A 24,346-nucleotide genomic window follows, 5' to 3' on the forward strand; every position below is an offset into this window, starting at 1 on the left:
CGTGAGCCAAGCTGGAAGGGGATGTCCCTGCCCATCCCCTCAAGACTTGCCTAAGCGTGGGAACTTCACGCCCACTAGGAGGACAAGCATAGCCTGTACCCTATTCACCTTTGGAAGGTGGCAGAGATAGCCAGAAAGAGTCCTGGTTTGAGGAGAGCATGAACTCTGGAAGCAGGGTCCTCCCATGACTCCCATAACTGGCACAGTGCCTGACGTACAGCAGGCCCTCAGGAAACCATGAAAGGAAGTGTGTTTTCATAGGTTGCAACTGAGAGGCTGAATGTTTAGCTTTTTATACCAGCAGCTGCATTCATGCCCCAACCCCCACCACAAAGCCAGAATGTTTACAGAACCACCAAAAGAAGTCAACTCCTCCGTGTTTTGGGAGCTTTACCTGAAACTGTTGTTCTTTCCAGGACTACTTAGTAACTTCCTGCTCTCTAAGGGGAACTTGTCTCCCCCAATTTCTAACATTTTCTCAGCTTCCTGCAAGAAAAGGAGACATTATTTTATCTTGGATCAAGTGAAACCAGTAGTCTACACCAGCCCATTTTTCAATCCCTATAATTTCTACCTAATTTTCTCTCACATTTATTATAAGAGAGTGTAGCTATGTTCTTTCATAGTTTTGCCTCACCATAAAATGAGTGACAATCCAATATCTGTACCTATTGAACAGTACTTTAAAAAAAAAGAACCTGAATATGAGTAAACCTTTAGATACAACTACCGATTTACTGGAAAGAGGAGCCCGAAGGCTACAGTTGATGGCACTGCAAATGATTTAGCGACTGAAAAACAATACTGTTAACTATAGTCACAAGGCTGGATACTATAACCCCATAACTTACTCATCTCATTGACCTATCACAGCCCTACCCCTTAGCGTTCTGTGATGCCACCAGACTCCAGTCTGGAGATTTTTATCTCAGATCACTCCTAATTTCCACACTGGCAAGCCCTACAGAAATATTGGTGATGTGGAGGACATTGCTCACTCTAGTCTTCCTTTCCTCTGCAACCAATGTGAAATCCCCCACAGAAACATACCCTATGTGTTAGTTAGCCTGTGGACTTTTGGACTATCCTACTTTAGGCTTGTTGTTGTTGTTTTGTCACTAAGTTGTGTCTGATTCTTTTGCGACCCCATAGCCTGTAGCCCACCAGGCTCCTCTGTCCATGGGATTTCCCATGGAAGAATATTGGAGTAGGTTACCACTTCCTTCTCCAGAGGATCTTCCTGACCCAGGGATTGAATTTTTGGCTTATCCTTATATAGGATCATTGCACTGTATACCTTAAACTTACAACATATTATGGGTCAATTACATCTCAAAAAAATAACACAAGATTTTCAAAATTCAAGATTTTGGGGAAAAATTCCTCTAAAATGAATTTCAAAGTGCCTATTTCAGGCACTAACTGGATGTGGAAACTCTTTCAGGCTCATCCTTGGACCGGTATCTTCATTTTGCTGAACATCCATTCTTTGCACATATTATAAGCCACTGACAGAAGGTCCATTGTGTGGATGGCAGAAGCCAAGTGCTCAGGAAAGTGAGAAAGGACAGAAAGTCCTATATAAGTTATCTCTATGAACCACAACACATCTGCAATTAAGTATGTAACAAACACTCTCAGAAAATAATAGATTTTGAATGATTATCAAATTAGACCTTTGGGAAAACATAAACTATTCAATCTGATAATAAAAGCAGATTCACATCCATATTCTAAGTGTAAACCTGGTAAGTAGGCTGTAGACAAACAGAGGAAAAAACAACTGGTTATCAAATTTGAAGACGAAGGACAGACATCAGCTGAGAATATCTTCAGAGTAATCTTCCCTGATCCTAAATATAACCCTTGGGATTCCAGACATGCTGACTTTCATGTGGCCCTTCCTATGTTCTGTAATTTGAGGCTGCCCCAAAGCGTGCAGCTGGTGCAAGAACTATGACCTCTTCCTCCTTGGCCTTCTTCTTGGCATCATCCAGCTTCTTCTTTTTGCTCTCAGGCATAAGATCATCCAACCAGCTCAGCTCCCGCTTAGAGAAACAGAGATCCATGACTTTCCTGACAAAGACCAAGGCCAAAACCTGAAGAAAAATAAAGAAAATGAATTAAAGGGGCGTGTTCCCTTCTGGAGTAAAAAGCCACGTCTTATGTTCACAGCAGACTAAGACGTGTCAGGCAGAATCAAACTCGACAATCATCATAGTTGCCTTTTATTGAGGCTCTCTATACCAGATACTACGTGTCTTATGCACAATATTTTATTTAACTATCATCATAACAACTCTAAACTTATTAATTCCCTACTTGAACTAATTTAATTTCTTCACTGAAAAGAGAAACCCTCATCATCAGATTGCCCTAAGAGCTGTCTTCTCCTGCCTCAAGGCCAGTAGGAAGGGCTAGAGGGTAGGACAGGGGTGGCAAGCCTCTCTAGGAGATGGTTTTGGTGGGGCCAGTTATACCCAACCTGAGCATGGGCCACCGCAGGGTCAGGGCACCCTGAAGGGCCATGTGGATTTCCTCTGGCCCTCTGCCTGTACATTACATTGCAAAGCCTTGCTTTGTGTCTGCTGCATGGATCTCGAGTGGTTTCTGCCCCTGGCCTCTGACGAGGTTTGACACTCATTTTATAAATGAGGAAACTGAGGCCCAGGGAGAGAAGGTAACTTGCCTAAAATATGACAGCTAATCAACTCAATAGAAATGAGCAGAGTTCTCAAATACTTCTCCACTTTCTCCCCATAAGGGCCGTTTCAGCCAAAGGAGAACCAATAACAGCCCAGAATGCCCTGTGTGGACTGACCGCTATTCACCAGCTAAATCCAGTGACTAGATCAGAAATGGGGCAAATCTGGCTAACTGCATTCATTTCCCCTTAATTGCAACAACTATTTTTACAATAAATCCAAAATTGAAAGTATCCCTTCCAGGATTTGCTGGGAATTTGCTATTTCTTTAACCAAACACTCAAGCCCTGAACACAGCACCCCGATGCAGAACCCTACATGTATTCTGACAAAACTGAGAATCCCATCAGGAAGATATATATCTAGGAGATTAGGGGAAAAGAACCCCAAAGTTTCCTCATCCTTGAATATTCTCCCAGTAAGACAGACTTCAAAAGTATGTAAATGAATACTCGGTATTACCCTCATTGCCTTCTCCCTCCAGAGGCACATCCTTTGGATAACTTTCAAACAGCCCACTGAATGCTCAGCATTCTCATGACATAGATAGAGTAAGCCAGAGAGAGGAAGGCATCAAGGGGACAAGATGAAACAGTGAGGTGGTCGGGTGGCAGGTATTCCATCATCACCCTGGTTTTAGGAAACAGATTGTCACCTGTTGCACCACACAGTTCAGCTTTCCTGGTCTCCTTTCCAAAGCTCTTGCTTCAGTTTGAAAGGAGGCAGGCGTGTCCCAGTCACTTATCAGTACTAGACACCTCTTCCTCTCTCCCAGTGACTTGAAACAGTGCATTTTCATCACTATAGACACTTCTGATTGCAATGAATTCTAAACTGGAACGATACTGCTTTCAGATAATACACAAATTATCACAAACATGAAGAGTCCTCTCTCCATATCAGATTCAAGAAAGACAGAGAAATATTAATAAATAGAAATACAGAGAGGCAGAAAGGCAGATGGACAGTCTTGAAAGAAAACATGGCAAACTACTACACATGTGCATCCACAGCCCAAGGTCCCCCACATGCTTGGTCTGTGAAGACCAGCCAAACAAGCAGGAACTCACCATCAATGAAGGACTAATATCCAGAATACAGAAAGCACTCCTGAAACTCAACAACACAAAAACAAACCACCTTATCTCAGAATGGGCAGAGGACTTGAACAGACACTTCTCCAAAGAAGATATACCAATGGCCAATAAACACGTGAAAAGATGCTCAACATAACGTATCACTGCAGACATTAAAACCAAATCAAAACCACAACGAGATACTAACTCACACCGATTAGGATGGATATTCTCCAAAACACCCACCCTGACGCAACATGGACCAACCTTGAAGACATGCTAAGTGAAGCAAACCAGTCACAAAAGGACAAATACTGTGATTCCACTCACATGAGGTCCTGAGAGGAGTCAAATTCATAGAGACAGAAATTAGAATGGTGGTTGCCAGGGACTGAGGGGAGTTATTGGGTCACAGGTACAGAATTTCAAGTTTTGCAAGATGAAGAAGGTTCTGGAGAAAGATGGTGGTGATGGCTGCACAACAAGGTGAGTGTACTTAATGCCACTGAATTGCACAGTTACCATAGTGAAGATGCTAAGCCTTACATTACGTCTATTTTATCACTCTTTTTAAAAATAAAGAACAATGCCTTTTAACACTCACCATCATGGGAAAGACAATGGCAGCTGGAGACGCCTTGATGGCCCAGAGCAGCACGAGGCAGGTCAGCTGGATGAGGGTGAAAAGGTGCACCTTGCGCAGCGGCACGTGCCGGAGGTAGATGAAGTCCGGCTGGTGCTTCGCGGGCATCCCAAAGAGCTTCAGGCGATCAAAGAACTGGAAAAGGGGGGTCAGCACTTATCTTCCGGTGGTTTTCCTGGGGCTTGTTGGGCCCATTCATGTCTGATATACCATAGGCTGTGAAAGGTAGCTAATACCATCTCTACCTGACAGAAGTAGAAACTGAGTCTCAAAGAGAACAGGTCATTTGGCCAAGGTTGGTAAGGGACAGCATCACATTTAAACCTCTCTCTTCTCATTTTCAGTTCAACTTTCTTCTACCCATACTGCAGCTCCTGAGAGAGCTCTTTCTTGGGGAGTACTGAAAACAAAATAGGCCAATGGCATTCTTCTGCTTAAAAGCCCAAATCTATTTGTTCTTGGAGGAGTTTGGAGCTTTTCACGAACTATTTAAAGTAAAAAGATAATATGAAACCTCACAACATTCTGGATATAGAAAATATCCTTATATTATGAAAAGGAAAACAGAGACTCTTGAGAGATTAAATAACCTGCCCAAAGAACTCAGTGTTTAAAAGTGATTACTGGACATCCAAAAAGACAAAGAGGAACCAGCCACCAATAGAAGAAGTAGCTAAATTATCATTTTATCTATGATAAAATGAGCTAACACAAGTTAGCTCCTGATTTTCTCAATTCAAAGGACTCAGAGGAATGAGCTGATAGACAGGGAAAGACAATGTGTGACAAGAAGTAATACCTGCTTCCCTGGGGCAGTTCCCTTGACTTCCCAATCTCTTCACCAATGTACCCCCAGTTACACCTCCCCCCACACACATTTTAGCCTGGCACCAAAACTAGTGGCATCCATGGCAACTCACTCCAGTATTCTTGTCTGGAAAATCCCATGGACAGAGGAGCCTGGAGGGCTATGGTCCACAGGGTCGCAAAGAGCAGGACACGACTGAGGCAACTTGACGTGCACATATGCATGTGTAGAAGCCCGTCTGGCTTCTGACCAACCTTCCAGATCTAAGTTTACTAGCATCTGACAAAACACCTAGTGTTTAACACATGTCTGATGACTGCCGAATAAAACTGATGAAGGACTGGAACCATGGCGCTGAGTCAGGCCACCCTGGAAGTCTCTGTGCCCTCATGCCAACACGACTGTATTTTGTCCAGTGTCCAAGGGAATGTCTAAAAGAGCTTAAGCAGCAAGACTAGGAAATAGTTCCTCAAGAACTGACTTCTGGTTCCCAAGGGAAGCTGCTCTCCCTGGTCAGGAAGGTGAGCTCACAGAGGGAAGACGCTGCCTGGCTGAACCCCATAGTACCTGAATTCCTTGCAGGGAAGACACTCCCATGTAGAGGAAGACTCCATACAGGACCGGCATCGGGATAAACTGAAGATGAAAGGGCAGAGACCAGAAATTCAATGTGGTATCATAGCACACTCAAGATTATATAAACTGCCAAACCTCCAAGAAGGGAAGCAAACTCAAAATCACTGTAGAAATGCTGCATTCGTTTCTGCTGTTTTTACATGATTAAGAAGCAGAAGCGAAAACATAAGCTGACAATGATACGAATCATTTTGTTCTGAAATGAAATGATTACATGTAAGTGTAATCTGGTCCTGGTTAAATCATAGGTCTCACATCTTCTCCCCATCTGGTTCTTCCTCCTCCAGGGAAATGGGCAGGCAGGCACACACACACACACATGTACACACACACACTCACCCATCTCTTTTACAGAACTGAAATCTTTTAAATCTTTTGTAATCACATAATCATCTCCTCAAGGATTTGGTGTATTTTAATATAGGCTAAAAGCATTTGCTTTTTATTAATCAGAGACTTGAGGGCAGGGGTAGGGAGGTATCTTGTCAGATAAAGAATAATTTAGGGAGAAATGGCAACATGATTCTATTACACTTGAATACACACGCACACTTCCCACATTATACCAATCTAGGTAATTTTCAGAGCAGCTTTGTGAGGTAATGAGGCCCATGGAATTAAGGCAAGGAAAATGTCACTGCAAAGACTACACTCAACTTGCTTTTATGCTGGGGCTAAAGAACATTTCTAAACATAATTCTTCTTTGAACTAGAAAATTCCCATTGGATTTTACATTGTTCTGGCTCTAGAGTGAGCAGACATATCAGTTTGGTGCTAATCTTGTTAGAACTACTGAATGATTTCCTAAGAGAATCCTCCTGAGACTGTTCTAGGAGCGCCAGGCAATGCCCACCACAGTGACTCATGGTTACGTTCCAAAGAGCAGACACCTTTGGGCTCCTCCAGATGGCACCCAGATCAGAGGTGGGGGCGTGGGGCATGAGGAGAAGGGGCAAGATCAAGTGGAAGGTAAGGGGGCAGGAGGAGGGTTCAGAATCCTGTCCCACCTCTGACAATTTGCACCCTTAAGCAGCATCTGCATTGCAGGCTGAAGTGGTTGACAAGTCACTAAAAAGTGGGAGAAGGAGGCAAGGGAGATAAGTAAGTGCTCCACAATGGCTGGGGCTTGAACTTTCTTTTTTATCCTGTTTTTCCCACAGGCAGGCCTTTCACCCACAAAAACATTTTTTCCTCATGTTCAAAGTAGCTTCTATCTTTCCAAAAATCCTATTTTCACCCCATGTCTCATACCAGTACTGCCCATTTCGCTCTTCTACTTCAACAGAAAAAACTTCTTGATAGAGTTGTCTGCCCACACTCTCTTTACTTCCTCATCACCTATACACGCTTCGGGTCCCCATCCCTAGGCTTCTACTGTATTGTTCCAATGAATCTACTCTTGGAAAGTCTCATTAGGCTTCCACGTTACTAAACCCAATGATCTTGGCTTGGTCCTCATTTTTCCAGACAGTTTCCAATCAATCATTGCCCTCGCTTGAATTCCCTGACATCATACGCTCCCGGTTCTCCCCCTCCCGCTCTGGCAGCCCCTCTGAGTCTCAGTTGCTGTCTCCTCCTCTACCCACCTTCTACATACTGGACCTCCATGGACTCTGCTCTTCTCTCCACTCCTCCTTTTTTATAGCTACCCTTCCCCCGAGTGAGCTCATCTATGCCCCTGGCTTTCACTACCACCTATGTGTTGCTGACTCCCAACATTTATATTTGTAGTTTAGTAACCCCCCCTAGCCTCTCCACTCAGATGCCTACCAGACATCTCACTCAAATCTGATCACAGCCCATCCCTTACAAAATCACTTCCTCCTTCATACAGTCTTCTCCGCCTTAAATGCCATCTCTATGCAACCAGATGGTCAAGCCAAAAACCTAGCAGTCATTTTTATGTTTCTATTCTCCCATTCCATATCCAATCAACCAGCAAGACCTGATCTCCTCCAAGATATACAGAAGTTATGCCTTTTATGCATTCCTTACTACCAACTTCCTTATCCAACCACCATCCTCTCTCATCTGTAATAGACTCACCAGTCTCTCTACCTCTATTTTTCCTCAAACTTAAATATTCTCTAGATATAAGCCAGAGAGATCTTTTAAAAAAAAGACTGAATGGATAATGTCCCTCTACTGTTAAAACCCTTTGAAGACTACCTTTACCAGCGTTAACAAGCCCTACATGCTTTGCCCTTGCCCTCTTCAATCTCATCTCACAGTGCTTCTGCTTTACATCCCTGAGCCACACAGCTCTGGTAGCTCCTAGAACATGTACCATTATTCCCCACTTCAGGACTTGTCTAGACTGCTTTTCTCCTTTCCCCCATGTCCTCTCCCACCACTCATGGCAGGGCTGGCTCCATCTCATCTTAAACACCGTTTCCTTAGAGAGGCCTCCTCTGACCACACTAACAAAACACATCCCTTTAATTCTCTATAAAACCATACAACACTGTATATTTCCTTTGATCACATATTACATTCTATAACTACCCTGTTTATTTTCTTAACTAACTTCCTTAACTACATCTTATCTGTCTTGCTCCCCTCAGAATAAACTCCTCAGGGCAGGTATTTGTATGTGTTTCTATTTATCATACCACTGCATTCCCAGCACACATCAGGCACTTAATATTTACCTAGTGAGCGAATGAATGGTTGTACCTTTAATACAGCTGTCATGAAGACTGAGCAGCCCATCAGCACAAAGATCATAAGGCCTGTCACTCTCTGTTCTCGGATGCCCAAGAATTTGGGCTGTTCTCCAGGGGCAGAGCACTCAGATTCCAGTTTGAGGCTATTCACGTGTGTGATGGATAGGACAGTTGCAGCCACAAACCAGGGCAGGCCCATGATGGAGCAGACACCCAGCATGATGGCCACCATCAGCAGGTCCAGGTGGTAGCCACATCCTTTCTGTGGGGAAACAGAGTCTCCATCACCATCAGTGGGCTGGCTGTAGTGGGACATAGGACAGTGAGCTAAGAGTCTCAGGCCCAAAGCAGGAAGGATAAGGAAGGGGTCCAGGGATTCCAGAAGAGTCTTGCAGCCCCTCCTGGTTTGGAGGGAACAGAGAAGAAAGAGAAACCTTAGCGTGTCCTACACATGCCAATATCCAGTTTTTATCCAAGTGTCCCCAGATCTCACCCTGAGTATCACATATTCAAAGATTCATCCTTTCTCAGCAGAGTAGCCAAAGACACATCTTGACCATTCTAGAGGGTCGACCCTACAGGAGTTGGCAATAAAAAGGTTCCTATAAACATTCCCCATTCCTTGCCAAATATGGATGTTGCCTACACTAGGGAATGAAGGAATAGAGACAAGTCATGAAGCCTCTCACTAATCAATATATTGGCACCAACCCTACCTCCTAGGATTCTTGGGCTCAAAGTTCAGTCTGGAAACCTCACTAATGGACACCGATGGGAGAACAGTTGTCTCCAGGAAACAGTGGTCCAAGCCCTAACCTGAACCTCAGGAAGATAACCCTGGACCAGAGCACGTGACCATATAGGGACCACCAAGAACTCTGCCCACCAACCTGCCCTATAGGTCTGAGAGAAGAATAATAGAGTCCAAGCTTCCTTCACACTGTACAAACATGCTCTACTCTAGTTTCATCTCCAAACCAATCTCTGTCATTAATGAAGGAATCAGAAACCCCTGGAAACTCTCTATGAGCTCCTTCCATAACTGCTTTCACCCAGGTTCTACAGTTCCTGGTCTAAATGGGTTTTCCCTAAAATTTTTTAAAGATGTAATAGGTTGCCATTATTATTATGCCATTATTCTAGGTCAGAAATTTTTCTTACCTTGAGTTTGTGTTCCTTCCTGTTAATGATGACGGCTGTGATCTGCTGGTCCATGAATATTAAGATAGTGCAGAGCAGTGCTGGGATAACTGCAGCAATCACAGTCCACCAGGGATTGGGGCCAATGGGACTAATAATCCACCCTCGGTCATCCCTTGTTGGCTAAAGGGAAAAAGCAAGGTTTTATTTTTGTATTTTAAGTTAACTGTAGTCATTAGGGCAAAACAGATCAAACTGAATCACAACAACCACACTTCTTTTTATTCTTGAATGAAAATTCTCAAAAAAAAAAAAAAAAGGCATGAAACACAGCAATTCCTTAGAAAATCTATGACCTTGTTCCAAATCCCCTTTGAAAGAGTCAGTCCTCAATTGTCAATTTCTTATGGAATATTCACTAATCCTTCACTTCCTTCCCTGGCTCTCCAAACTCCTGTGTACAGAAAAAGTGACTTTATCTCCACATCGACCCAGATAAAATATGCTAACTAATAACAAAATCTGTTGTTTAAAGAAGAATTTATAACTTTGAAAGACAATATAAATAACTTTGATTATCCTCCTCACTACTCTCCCCACCAGAAGTCATATCACGTATGTTTACAGCACAAATTAAGGCAACTGAGTCAGTTACGTGGAATCTCAGGGGCCTGGTCCAAGACCCGCCTCCCACCAGCAATGAAACAAGGTCCAGGTCCTAGAGACCTGAGAGAGGAGCCCAAAACACTGAATCTGGGGACTCGCATGATCTGGGATCCTCTTCAGTGACCCTGTAAGACCACTGTTCATAAATCTTACAAACTAACTGTTGCTGCTGCTGCTAAGTCACTTCAGTTGTGTCCGACTCTGTGCGAACCCATAGACGCAGCCCACCAGGCTCCCCCGTCCCTGGGATTCTCCAGGCAAGAACACTGGAGTAGGTTGCCATTTCCTTCTCCAATGCATGAAAGTGAAAATTGAAAGGGAAGTCGCTCAGTCATGTCCAGCTCTTCTAACTAAACTCTTCTAAATCTAAAAAAAAAAATGCCAGGGTATTCTGGGGAAGAAAAGTTCACTTTGATTGGCAAGTAGGGATGGAAGATAAAAGGCCAGGGATACAAACTGGCCCCAAACTCATGAACAAAGCAAATACTTAAATCCAAAGTATTTGGTTCCACATTGGTTATCATTCTAGGATTCAAAGACTCTTCAATAATGTCACCAAGTTAGGTTCTGAAAGTTTATAGAATCTGTGTTTCCTTAGTAATAATGTTCTAAATGGTTCTTAAATTGCTAGGTCAACACAAAAACTTATTAATCCCTAACTGACATTAACCCATCAATAATAGTACTAGCCTTCAGACTGGGTCTTGGTCACTGGGGGTCATGTGGTGTAATAGGGAAGAGAAAAAAGAAGAAAATGTTCTCTCTGCTTCCTGAAAGGGAGGCCTGCCAATGAGCAGCACTGCCTTTGACATTCCCCCATTTTCTCTGACGTCTCTCCCATCTTCCAGAGGCCTTCTTCCCAGATGTCCCAGAAATGCAGTGCCTTCTGACTATCTGAAGCCTACCCATCAGGAAACCTTTCCAAGAACTGCTTAATGCTCCGAGATTACTTATTTTTACACAAAATCCATTCCTCCTGCCTTGTCGACCTCAGCCAGCTATTAGAGAAAAAGCTGACTGCACTCATTCACACAGGGTGAGTATGATATATATTCTAGGAGGTATATACTTTCAAAGAGGATTTTTTTAGCCCATCAATTTCTAACTGGGTGGAATTTCAGTTGAATTTAACAAAATGAAATAAAATGTTTTCAAGCAATACAGAAAAAGATATTTTTCACCAGGCCTGCTTCAGGGAGAGAGAAAGGGAAGACGAAGGCTGACTATGCCAGGTGTTTACAAGTTACCGCGGGCCTGCGCTCCCGGCTCCCTCCTCCTCCCAGCCTCCCCCCATTCCCTCCTCTCCTGGCTCCTCTCCAGTCCCCAAGGACACCCAGGTTTCCTCTTCTCCCCACCCTGTGGGGATCTGTGGAACTGAGCTCAGCTGTTCTACCTTCTCAGTTTCCTCAGTAGGTACCCCCAGACTGAAACAGATTCGAGTCCCCATGTTTAGATCATCTGTTTTACTTTTTGTATAGATTTTTGGATCAACAGTATTGATTATAGACAGATATACAAGCAATGAATTAGGGTTGAAGAGAGGTCACAATTACTCTGGTGGGAGCCCTAGAATGAGGGTGAAGCTCCTCCACCGCCTCACCTCCTCATGGGGCAAGATACTTGAGGAGCAGGACTGAGGCCTACAAAGAGCCTTTTCACCCTTCCTGATTTCCTAAGCCAGCTGATGCTCAATGAAGTGCTGTGAACCAGAACTTGTTCCAGAGACCCACATTCCCACAGTCTTTGGTATATGTTTATATAACTATAAATATTCCATTGTTTTATTTTTTAAATTATTTATTTGGCTGCACTGAATCTTATTAATAGCTGTGGCATGGAAACTCTTGGTTGAGCCATGTGGGATCTAGTTCCCTGACCAGGGATCGAACCCAGCTCCCTGAATTGGGAGTATGGAGTTCTAGCCACTGGAACACCAGGCAAGTTCCCACATTTCATTGTTATAAATCTTCACATTTTAAAGACAATAAATGGCATTAAGAAAATAAATAAGGCTTTTCATTCATTAAACAACATTAGGTTTTCTGACTTTTCTGATTTGAACTCAGTCAAGCCTGAAGAGTTTGCTTTTCTGCATGGTATGGTGTGAGCAGCACGACTCAGATTTAGAGGACCACAAAACACATGATTAGGATAAGGAGAGGCCCCTGAAATAACTCGGGATCAGATTCTATGAACTACATAATGGCACCAAGTACCCTAAGATCTGTTTACCTTGAACACACTGGGAACCTGAAGCTTGGGTGATGGGACTCCAATCAAAAAATCAATAATCACCATTGTGAAGATAGTGAGGAAAACGGCAAAGTCACTCACCATGGAGCGGACCTGGCAGGAAAAAGGATCGGAGATGTGTTACAGTGGATTAAACACAATAGGAAAGGCTCAGGTATTGTAAAATGCTTAAACGTGCTCAGAAGAATGATTTAATTTTATTGGTCAATTAATACAAGCATATTTAAACAATAGGACTATGTTAACATGCCCAAATTAATACCACCAAAGTATGGGTATCATAAGGGAGAATGAATCCTCTGACAAATTCTCCTGGGACCCACTCCAAACTCTGAGTTCTGTTTAGAGATTCTGGGCCCAGCATTTAGGGACTATCTCTGAGAACCTGGGATAAGATTTCCTGGGACCAACAAGATCCAGCTGTACCCAGACCTCGCAGCAGCACCAACTCGTCTTTGCTCTCAGCCCCAGCATCAAATCCATACGCAAGTCCCGGTGGCTCTGCTTTTAGCTCATGCCCACAGTCTGACCCCTTCTCACCACCCCATAGCTCCCAACCATATCAGAGGCACCAGCAGCTCTTGTCTCTGTAGCTGGCAGCAGACTCCTAACCCTGCCTCTGTCCTTATGTAAAGCTGCTGGAATGAGCATTCAAAACACAAGTCAGATCATGTCACCCTTCTACCAAAACCCTGAAATGCCTCTTCATTTCACGGAGCTAAAAAGCCCAGAGACCTCCTTGGCCAGTGGGGCCCACACACATCTGATATCACTACTGCTCTGACCCAGGTCCTAATGCTCCCCAGCTCACTCTGCCTGTCCCAGCCACACAGCCCTCCTTGCTGTTTCTTACTCACGCCAGACTCTCCCACCTCAGGGCCTTTGCACTTGCTCATCCCTTTGCCTCAGCGGCTTTTCCTCCAGGTGCCTCCATGGGCAGCTCTTCCTTTACAGCCACTCAAGTATCACAGTTTCCACTTAATCGTCTCTCACGGTCACCACCCTCCACCCTAGTACTTCCTGTGTGCCTTTCCTACATTTCTTTTCTCCAAAGCCCCCTCAGCACCATTTTGCCCCTAAGTGGACTGACTAACCGATTTTATAGTTTTGTAGCTTTAATAAAACACAGTCCCCCTCAGTGTCTAGTGCCCACTGTATGCCCACCTTAACTGAGCTTCCAACAAGACTGAGCCAGATATAACATCTGGCCAGACATACATGGCCACATGTAACATCACTGATACCTTAACCTGGCTTTGCTTTCTTTTGAAACCTGAGGTTTCTAGCTCCCCTTCCCTGGTTTTTTTAGTTCTCCTCTGAATGTTACATAAATTCTCTGAACATGTAGCTGCCCTACCAAGAAGCCCATCCTGGGGCCCAGGGTCCTTCTCTTCTCTGAACTCCTGTGGCACTTATATCCCAGGATGGCATCCATCTAATGACTGCTATCTCCTATGGGCCTGGTTGTTTCATGGGTTTTCCCTTCCTATTGATGACAGGGACTCTCTCTCTCTCTCTCTCTCTCTCTCTCTCTCTCTCTATATATATATATATATATATATATATATATATATATACACACACACACACACACACACACACACAAATTAGAGGATAATTACTTCACAGCATTGGAAGGTTTCTGCCATACATCAACACAAATCAGCCATAGGTACACATATGTCCCCTCCCTCTCAAACTCCCATCCCACCTCCCTCCCCATCCCACTCCTTTAGACTGTCACAGAGCACCGGCTTTGAGTTCCCTGCATCACTCAGCAAACTTCTACTATCTGTTTTACATACGGCAATGAGTATGTTTCAGGCTATTCTCTCACATCATCCCACCTTCTCCTTCACCACTATGTTCAAAAGTCTGTTCTTCATGTCTGTGTTGCCTTTGCCGCCCTGCAAGTAGGAATAAAACTACCATATGAGAAGCTAAAGGAGAAAAGAAAAGATATACCCATTTGAATGCAGAGTTCCAAAGAATAGCAAGGAGAAATAAGAAAGCCTTCCCAAGTGAACAATGCAAAAAAATAGAAGAGAATAATAGAATGAGAAAGACTAGAGATCTCAAGAAAATTAGAGATACCAAGGGAACATTTCATGCAAAGATGGACACAATAAAGGACAGAAATGTTATGGACTTAACAGAAGCAGACAATATTAAGAAGAGATGGCAACAATACACAGAAGAACTATACAAAAGAGATCTTAATGACCCAGATAACCATGATGGTGTGATCACTCACCTAGAGCCAGACATCCTGGAATGTAAAATCAAGTGGGCCTTAGGAAGCATCACTATGAACAAAGCTAGTGGAGGTGATGGAATTCCAGCTGAGCTATTTTAAATCCTAAATGATGATGCTGTTAAAGTGTTGCACTCAATATGCCAGTAAATTTGAAAAACTCGGCAGTGGCCGCAGGACTGAAAAAATGAGTTTTCATCCCAATCCCAAAGAAAGGCAATGCCAAAGAATGTTCAAACTACCGCACACTTGCACTCATCTCACACACTAGCAAAGTAATGCTCAAAATTCTCCAAGCCAGGCTTCAACAGCACATGAACCATGAACTTCCAGATGTTCAAGCTGGTTTTAGAAAAGGCAGAGGAACCAGAGATCAAATTGCCAACATCTGTTAGATCATTGAAAAAGCAAGAGAGTTCCAGAAAAATATCTACTTCTGCTTTATTGATTATGCCAAAGCTTTTGACGGTGTAGCTCACAACAAACTGTGGAAAACTCTTCAAGAGATGGGATTACCAGTCCACCTGACCTGCCTCCTGAGAAATCGGTATGCAGGTCAAGAAGCAACAGTTAGAACCAAACATGGAACAACAGACTGGTTCCAAACTGGGAAAGGAGTACGTCAAGGCTGTATATTGTCACCCTGCTTATTTAACTTCTACGCAGAGCACATCATGCAAAATGCCGGGCTTGAAGAAGCATAAGCTGGAATCAAGATTGCCGGGGGAAGTATCAGTAACCTCAGATATGCATATGACACCACCCTTATGGCAGAAAGTGAAGCAGAACTAAAGAGCCTGATGAAAGTGAAAGAGGAAAGTGGAAAAAGCTGGCTTAAAATTCAACATTCAAAACACAAAGATCATGGCATCCAGTTGCAAATAGATGGGGCAACAATGGAAACAGTGAGAAACTTTATTTTGGGGGGTTCCAAAATCACTGCAGATAGTGACTGCAGCCATAAAATTAAAAGATGCTTGTTCCTTGGCAGAAAAAGCTATGACCAACCTAGACAGCATATTAAAAAGCAGAGATATTACTTTGCCAACAAAGGTCCTTCTAGTCAAAGCTATGGTTTTTCTAGTACTCATGTACGGATGTGAGAGTTGGACTATAAAGAAAGTTGAGCGCTGAAGAACGGATACTCTTGAACTGTGGTGTTGGAGAAGACTCTTTGAGAATCCCTGGGACAGCAAGGAGATCCAACCAGTCCATCCTAAAGTAAAATCAGTCCTGAATATTCATTGGAAGGACTGATGCTGAAGCTGAAATTCCAATACTTTGGCCACCTGATGCAAAGAACTGACTCATTGGAAAAGACTCTGATGCTAGGAAAGATTGAAGGCAGGAGAAGAGGATGACAGAGGATGAGATGGTTGGATGGCATCACGGACTTGATGGACATGAGTTTGTGTCCATCAGGAGTTGATGAACAGGGAAGCCTGTCATGCTGCAGTCTATGGGGTGGCGAAGAGTCTGACACTACTGAGCGACTGAGCTTAGCTGATGACCCAGCAATCCCGGGCATATACCCTGAGGAAACAATAATTGAAAAAGACACATGTACCCCAGTGTTCATTGCAGCACGATTTACAGTAGGTAGGACATGGAAGCAACCTAGACGTCCATCAACAGATGAGTATATAAGGAAGTTGTGGTACATATACACAATAGAATATTACCCAGCTATAAACAGGAATGCATTTGAGTCAGTTCTAAAAAGGTGGATGAACCTAGAGCTTATTACAGAGTGAAATCGGAAACAGAAAGAGAAATATCATATATTAATGCATACCTATGGACTCTAGAAAGGTGGTACTGATGATCCTACTTGCAGAGCAGCAAAGGAGACACAGACATGTCTATTTTTAAATTATATAGTAACTTTCAGTTCAGTTCAGTCGCTCAGTCATGTCCGACTCTGTGTGACCCCATGAATCGCAGCACGCCAGGCCTCCCTGTCCATCACCAACTCCCGGAGTTCACTCAGACTCATGTCCATCGAGTCCGTGATGCCATGCAGCCATCTCATCCTCTGTCGTCCTCTTCTCCTCCTGCCCACAATCCCTCCCAGCATCAGAGTCTTTTCCAATGAGTCAACTCTTTGCATGAGGTGGCCAAAGTACTGGAGCTTCAGCTTTAGCATCATTCCTTCCAAAGAAATCCCAGGCTTGATCTCCTTTAGAATGGACTGGTTGGATATCCTTGCAGTCCAAGAGACTCTCAAGAGTCTTCTCCAACACCACAGTTCAAAAGCATCAATTCTTTGGCACTCAGCTTTCTTCACAGTCCAACTCTCACATCCATACGTGACCACAGGAAAAACCATAGCCTTGACTAGACGGACATTTGTTGGCAAAAAAAAAAAGTCTCTGCTTTTGAATATACTATCTAGGTTGGTCATAACTTTCCTTCCAAGGAGTAAGCGTCTTTTAATTTCATGGCTGCAGTCACCATCTGCAGTGATTTTGGAGCCCAAAAAGATAAAGTCTGACACTGTTTCCACTGTTTCCCCATCTATTTCCCATGAAGTGATGGGACCGGATGCCATGATCTTCGTTTTCTGAATGTTGAGCTTTAAGCCAACTTTTTTGCTCTCCTCTTTCACTTTCATCAAGAGGCTTTTTAGCTCCTCTTCACTTTCTGCCATAAGGGTGGGGTCATCTGCATATCTGAGGTTATTGATATTTCTCCCAGCAATCTTGATTCCAGCTTGTGCTTCTTCCAGTCCAGCGTTTCTCATGATGTACTCTGCATAGAAGTTAAATAAGCAGGGTGACAATATATAGCCTTGACATACTCTTTTTCCTATTTGGAACCAGTCTGTTGTTCCAGGTCCAGTTCTAACTGTTGTTTCCTGACCTGCATACAGATTTCTCAAGAGGCAGGTCAGGTGGTCTGGTATTCCCATCTCTTTCAGAATTTTCCACAGTTTATTGTGATCCACAGAGTCAAAGGCTTTGGCATAGTCAATAAAGCAGAAATAGATGTTTTTCTGGAACTCTCTTGCTTTTTTCCATGATCCAGCGAATGTTGGCAATTTGATATCTGGTTCCTCTGCCTTTTCTAAAACCAGCTTGAACATCAGGGAGTTCACGGTTCACGTATTGCTGAAGCCTGGCTTGGAGAATTTTGAGCATTACTTTACTAGCGTGTGAGATGACTGCAATTGTGCGGTAGTTTGAGCATTCTTTTGCATTGCCTTTCTTTGGAATTGGAATGAAAAATGACCTTTTCCGGTCCTGTGGCCGCTGCTGAGTTTTCCAAATTTGCTGGCATATTGAGTGCAGCACTTTCACAGCATCATCTTTTAGGATTTGAAAAAGCTCAACTGGAATTCCATCACCTCCACTAGCTTTGTTCATAGTGATGCTTTCTAAGGCCCACTTGACTTCACATTCCAAGATGTCTAGCTCTAGATCAGTGATCGCATCATCATGATTATCTGGGTCGTGAAGATCTTTTTTGTCCAGCTCTTCCATGTATTCTTGCCACCTCTTCTTAATATCTTCTGCTTCTGTTAGGTCCATACCATTTCTGTCCTTTATCGAGCCCATCTTTGCATGAAATGTTCCCTTGGTATCTCTAATTTTCTTGAAGAGATCTCTAGTAACTTTACTGAGATATAATTCACATGTTTTACAGTTTATTATTTTTTAATCGAAGTATACTTGATTCACAGTGTTTCAGGTGTACAAAAAAGTGATTCCATTTCATATATATATTATTCTTCAGGTTCTTTTCCATTATACGTTAATTACAAGACACTGAGTAGAGTTCCCTGTGCTATACAGCAGGTCCTTGTTTATCTATTTTATATATAGTAGTACGTGTATCTGTTACAGAGACAACATTTTAAGCTTCTTTTGCATCCCCTATTTCACTTAAGCCAGGCTTAAGTAGCAAGTAGTCAGTACACAACTGCCACCTGTTCATTTTATATCCAGACCGGAAACAACAACTTATTTAGAAATTATTTATTTAAACAACTTATTTAGAAACAACAACTTATTTAGAACTGCAGCCTCCACCTGCCCTCCATGCAGCTTCCCTTAACCACTGTGTAGACTGACTGTCATCTAAGAATGTGTTGTTGTCTTGAATGTATACACAGAAAATGTCTCATCAACTGATACCCCCACTCATTCACACATCCTGCTTTGCATATCTGACTGATAAAAGCCTCACACACAGAAAAACCACCATTTCCTCCTGATCTTAGCTCCTCCTCAAAGCAAAGATACCTTTAGTCCCTCTATGTTTGGCCTCTAATTCCACCCCGCCCAAACCAGTCATGGAACAACAATGCCGTCTGCATCAGGGAGAGGCAGTTGAGGCTTCAAACCATCATGCAAACCAAGTCAGGAGCGTTTTGGCTGCTGCAGTCAATGTGCCCAGTGATTCCACAAGCTATTACTCGTCATCCCCAAGAGGAGACTCTGGGGTCCCCTACACATCCCAGGCAATCATCCCAACGTACTGTCTTTAGGTGCCAGTTCCAGCTACTGCTTGCGACATACCCCAGCATTCTGGAAATGAGATGTAATTGAACACGACGACCCCCTTAAACTCACCGGACACTTTTCAATCAAAAATTCTTAGGTATTAACCCCTCGACCTACACCACACATCTATCAAAGAGGCTGTTGGACACAGGAAGAAGAGAAGGCCACGGCCTCCTGAATCAGGTCTTTTGGAGCTCTGCACCTGTCAGTGTATCACAAGCAGCATGGAGGCTGAGAACGGGTCTGTGAGATTAGAAGTCTAACACAAAAGAAATGCAAGAGTGTGCTACCTACTCTGGTCGGGAAATAGCGACTCGTCTTGAACGTCTTCAAGGTGCTGGAAAGGATGAAGGTGGTGAAGAAGAGAATGCAGGACCAAAAGAGCACGTCAGGAGTATAGGGTCCGTGGTGGCCACAGGCGGAACCTGAGAACTCTCCGTGCATCTCCTGGCACTCCTGGAGGAATAGACATTCTGGGTGATGAAAGGCAGGCACGAGGGGGGAAACAGCGGCTGCCTCCTGACTGTCACTGTCATCCCAGGGTTGCTGGGACATGCAGGCTGCCTGGAGCCTCCACCTGCCCTCCGTGCAGCTGTGGGCTCTTGTTTGCATTTTGGGTGACTGCTTATGGTCCTAACTAAGACACTTTTGTAAATGAAATCAGAACTGTCCTGAGCAAACACAAGGTTCTGGGATGGCCCCAGCTATTGCACTGTTTTTATTACAGAGGACTTCCAAACTTGAATGTTCTTCGAGCCCCCACAAAACCTGGATCTGTCCCCTGATCCTCCCTGATTTCATTCCCACACATCCTCATTGTAGGGTCACTGGGCAGGACATGTGTGGGAAAGAGGTACAAGGTCATCTTCCTTTCCCTTTGTGTACAAGAGAATTCTGAAGGGAAAGGAAAGTCAGTTAAGAATTGTGCTCTAAAAAAACAAAACCAAAAAGCTTTATTTCTATCAACGCCAGAGTTTACTGAAGGGCTCCCCACTTCTGCCTAGAAGGACCCTGTAAGCCAGAGGTCAGAAGGCTGAGCTGCCTGGCAGCGCCCAGACTTACGCTAACAGTCAGATTGGCCCAGGGGACTTCTGCTGCCACGATGCTGTGGTCCTTCCAGTACTGCAAAGTGTGATTGTTTGGGTTCTCTGGGAGGGTACACCTGCAGCTGAGGGGAAAAGAAGAAACATTCCTGAGAGAAGCAGCCAAGTATTCAAGTAAATATTCTGAGCCATGACAGGGCCAAAGGCATTGCCAAAGCCCATGCTATTTCTCCTTTGCCCGCTTCAGATCCTTGAGGTTGGTCCTATTCATTGAGACCCAACTATACCCTGATTTTTCAGTCAGTCATTACTAAAATTGGGCTCATATCAGCATGTGGGTCTTCAGATATTGTGCTGACAAGTTAGGCATCTGATGTGGTAATTCCCTTGCTTAGTTTCTATCTCTTGGGCTCTTCCTACAAAATTCATTCTACATAGCAAGGAGGACCAGATACCCCATTCAGCTCCCAATAGCCTCCCCAAGCTTAAATATTTTGTACCTTAAATCCCTATCGCATTCTCGCTTTAAAATCAGAGCCTCCTGGAATCATGATGGAAACCACAACATTCTCCCTGGTAATATCCACTCTCCTGGTCATTCCCCAGCTCCCCGGCCTCATCTTGCATCCAAACCAGAGCAGACCAGACCTGTCCCACTGGCCACCATGTTGCTTCTCAGTCCCAGCATGCTTCACGCCTGTACTGGCTCCCAGTATACTCAACTGACTTGGCCGTTCCCAGCAACTTGGTTTCACCTCTGATTCTGCCAAGCATGCCTTCTAAGGATGCAGCGTGACAGGATTCAAATTCAAAAAGATCTCAATAGGTAATAACAATAGAAGGAAATCAACAAAACAAAGACAGAGAAAGCCATAAAGTACTATATTTACGTATTAAAAAGATCAGTTCCAAACTTGGAAACAACAGAAATGTTCCTCAGAGGGTGAATGTATGTACAGTAGTACCTCCAGACAATCGACTGTTAGTGCTAAAATGAAACGAGCCACCAAGCCACAAGAAGACAAAGAAGACATTTAAGCGCATAGTATGAAGTGAATAAAGCCAATCCGAAAAGCCTACGTGCTGTATGATTACAACTATATGACACAGCAGGAAAGGCAAAACTATGGAGTAAGAAGATCAGTGGTTGCCAGAGGTTGGGGTGAGGAGGCGGGATGAACAGGCAGGGCACAGAGGGTTCTTAGCGCAGAGAAACTATTCAGTAGGATGCTGTAACGGCAGATATGTCACTATACGTGTGTCGAAACCCACAGAATATACGATTCCAAGAGTGAACCCTAATGTAAACTCCGGATTATGGGTGATCATGATGTGTCATTGACTGCAACAAACATGTCACTCTGGTGATGGATGCTGATAGTGGGGGAGACTGCACGGTGGGGGCCAGGAGGTATACGAGAACTGTCTGTACTTTGTGCTCAATTCTGCTGTTATCTTAAAATTTGCTCTCAAAAAATTAACTCTATTTAAAAAATCAGTTACACACCTATTACCATAAAATCACTTAAAGAACTGGGGAGTTCTAGCTTTATAAATGGAGAAGGCAATGGCAACCCACTCCAGTACTCTTGCCTGGAAAATCTCATGGACGGAGGAGCCTGGAAGGCTGCAGTCCACGGGATCGCTGAGGGTCGGACACGACTGAGCGACTTTACTTTCACTTTTCACTTTCGTGCATTGGAGAAGGAAATGGCAACCCACTCCAGTGTTCTTGCCTGGAGAATCCCAGGGACAGGGTAACCTGGTGGGCTGCTGTCTATGGGGTCGCACAGAGTTGGACACGACTGAAGTGACTTAGCAGTAGCAGCTTTATAAAGGGCTTCCCTGGTGGTTCAGATGTAAAGAATCTGCCTGCAATATGAATCAACAGTGGAATGCAACTGAAATGTTAAAAAAATACCATCTTGGCGCTTCCCTGGTGACTCAGTGGTAAAGAATTGCCTGCAAATGTAGGAGACACCAGTTCAGTCCCTCATCCAGGAAGATCCCACACGCCAAGGCGCCACTAAGCCTGTGCACCACAACCATCGACCCTATGCTCTAGAGCCCAGGAACCACTACCAAGCCTGTGTGCTGCAACTACTAATGCCCGCTCGGACCGGAGCCTCTGCTCCACCAGGGAAGCCGCCACAATGGGAAGCCTGCACACCACATCCCGAGTGACCCCAGGCCTCCGCAACTGGAGAAAGCCGGAGCGGCAACGAAGACCCAGACAGCCAAAAAGAAACAAAATTAGTTTTTAAAGAAAATACTGTCTTGAGCTTTGTTAACAAAGAATTTCAGTATCCAAGGCCAAAGCCTACACAGTTCAGAGCTGGTCACTTTTGTCTGTCTTCTCCCATTTGGACATAAATTCATGAGGGTAGAACTTTTGTCTGTCATGTTCCCTGCTATGTTTCCAGGCTCTAAACAGTGCTGGGCACATAGTAGGTGCTCAGTGAATATTTGTTAAATGAATAAATGAATGATTAAAAAAGGTCAAAGAATGAACCTTCCTCCAACGCCAATCAGAAATCCACTAGGTTTCAAAGATTATATTCCCTGACGGTGATTACTTCGTAATAAAATAATTTTTAAATTCTAATACATATTTAAGGAGTTATTTTTAAAGTGTGAATAAGGGATAGTAGAATCTAGAAAAGCATATTGAGGCTGGCTGGCAGGCATCTCCACACAGTGTGCCTTCTGCTCAGGCAGTTTCAGATATTGTTCACTTCACAACCAGACCTTCCACATCAGAATGGTACAACTCGAACGGAGGGAACTTGATGTACAAAGCTAAAGGATAGGGAGAATTCTCTTTAGTCATAATTCAGAGAACACGATTCCCAAGAAGAAATGTTTACAGGACCAGACTCTCCTAGAAGGATGAAGACACAGTGCAACTGTCTTTTTTTCAACTTAGCCAAACTATATTGAATAAGTGAAAAAAAAAGTTGAAATCTAGGTAAGTAAGTAGATTTTGTGTGTGTGTGTGTTAGTTCTAGAAAGTCATGAAGGTCTTCAGAGAATCACTCCACTTTTTCTTCAGCATTATTGTTTGGTGCATAGGCTTGGATCACTATGATGCTGAATGGCCTGCCCTGGAAATGAACCAAGGTCATTCTGTCATTTTTGAGTTTGCACCCAAGTATTGCATTTCATACTCTTTCACTGACTATGACGGCTACTCCATTTCTTCTAAGGGATTCTTACCCAGAGTAGTAGATATAATGGTCATCTGAATTAATTCACTCATTCCTGTCCATTTTAGCTCACTGATTCTAAGATAGCGATGTTCACTCTTGCCATCTCCTGCTTAACCACACATCCAATTTGCCTTGATTCATGGACTTAATGTTCCGGGTCCCTATACAATATTGTTCTTTATAGCATCAGACTTTACTTTCACCATCAGACATATCCACAACTGAGTGTTGTTTTTGCTTTGGCCCAGCTGCATCATTTTATCTGGAGTTATTAGCAAATGCCATCTACTCTTCTCCAGTAGCATATTGGACACCTTCTGAGCTGGGGGGCTCATTTTCCAGTGTCATATCTTTTTGCCTTTTCATACTGCTCATGGGGTTCTCGTGGCAAGAATACTGGAGTGTCCTTTTCATCATAGGGGATTGGAATACAAAAGGAGAAAGTCAAGAGATATCTGGAGTTACAGGCAAGTTTGGCCTTGGAGCACAAAATGAAACAGGGCGAAGGCTAACAGAGCTATGTCAAGAGAACACACTGGACATAGCAAACACCCTCTTTCCAACAACATAGAGGTGACTCAACACACGGACATCACCAGATGGTCAATACTGAAATCAGAATGATTATATTCCTTGCAGCGTAAGATAGAGAAGCTCTATACAGTCAGTAAAAACAAGACGTGGAGCTGAATGTGGCTCAGATCATTAGTTTCTTATTGTAAAATTCAGTCTTATATTGAA

General features: G+C 43.6%; 1 protein-coding gene across 3 annotated transcripts in view; it reads right to left on the reverse strand.

Moving 5' to 3' along the window:
- Nucleotides 1-24,346, reverse strand: part of SLC4A8 (solute carrier family 4 member 8) — an 80,931-nt gene that overhangs the window by 7,902 nt on the left and 48,683 nt on the right. Inside the window, exons 15-23 of one of the 3 annotated variants that reach the window (XM_069584352.1) lie at nt 20,416-20,521; nt 19,648-19,809; nt 12,574-12,687; nt 9,697-9,858; nt 8,546-8,797; nt 5,800-5,868; nt 4,386-4,559; nt 1,962-2,099; nt 395-486 (exon numbers count right to left, since the gene is read on the reverse strand). In XM_069584352.1, the coding sequence (XP_069440453.1) occupies nt 395-486; nt 1,962-2,099; nt 4,386-4,559; nt 5,800-5,868; nt 8,546-8,797; nt 9,697-9,858; nt 12,574-12,687; nt 19,648-19,809; nt 20,416-20,521 (1,269 nt within the window). Of the gene's footprint in view, nt 1-394; nt 487-1,961; nt 2,100-4,385; nt 4,560-5,799; nt 5,869-8,545; nt 8,798-9,696; nt 9,859-12,573; nt 12,688-19,643; nt 19,810-20,415; nt 20,522-24,346 lie in introns of those variants that run through there. The other 2 variants (XM_069584354.1, XM_069584355.1) reach the window with 2 other exon arrangements.

The sequence above is a fragment of the Ovis canadensis genome, chromosome 3, assembly GCF_042477335.2.
Source record: "Ovis canadensis isolate MfBH-ARS-UI-01 breed Bighorn chromosome 3, ARS-UI_OviCan_v2, whole genome shotgun sequence".
Taxonomy (NCBI): Eukaryota; Metazoa; Chordata; class Mammalia; order Artiodactyla; family Bovidae; genus Ovis; species Ovis canadensis.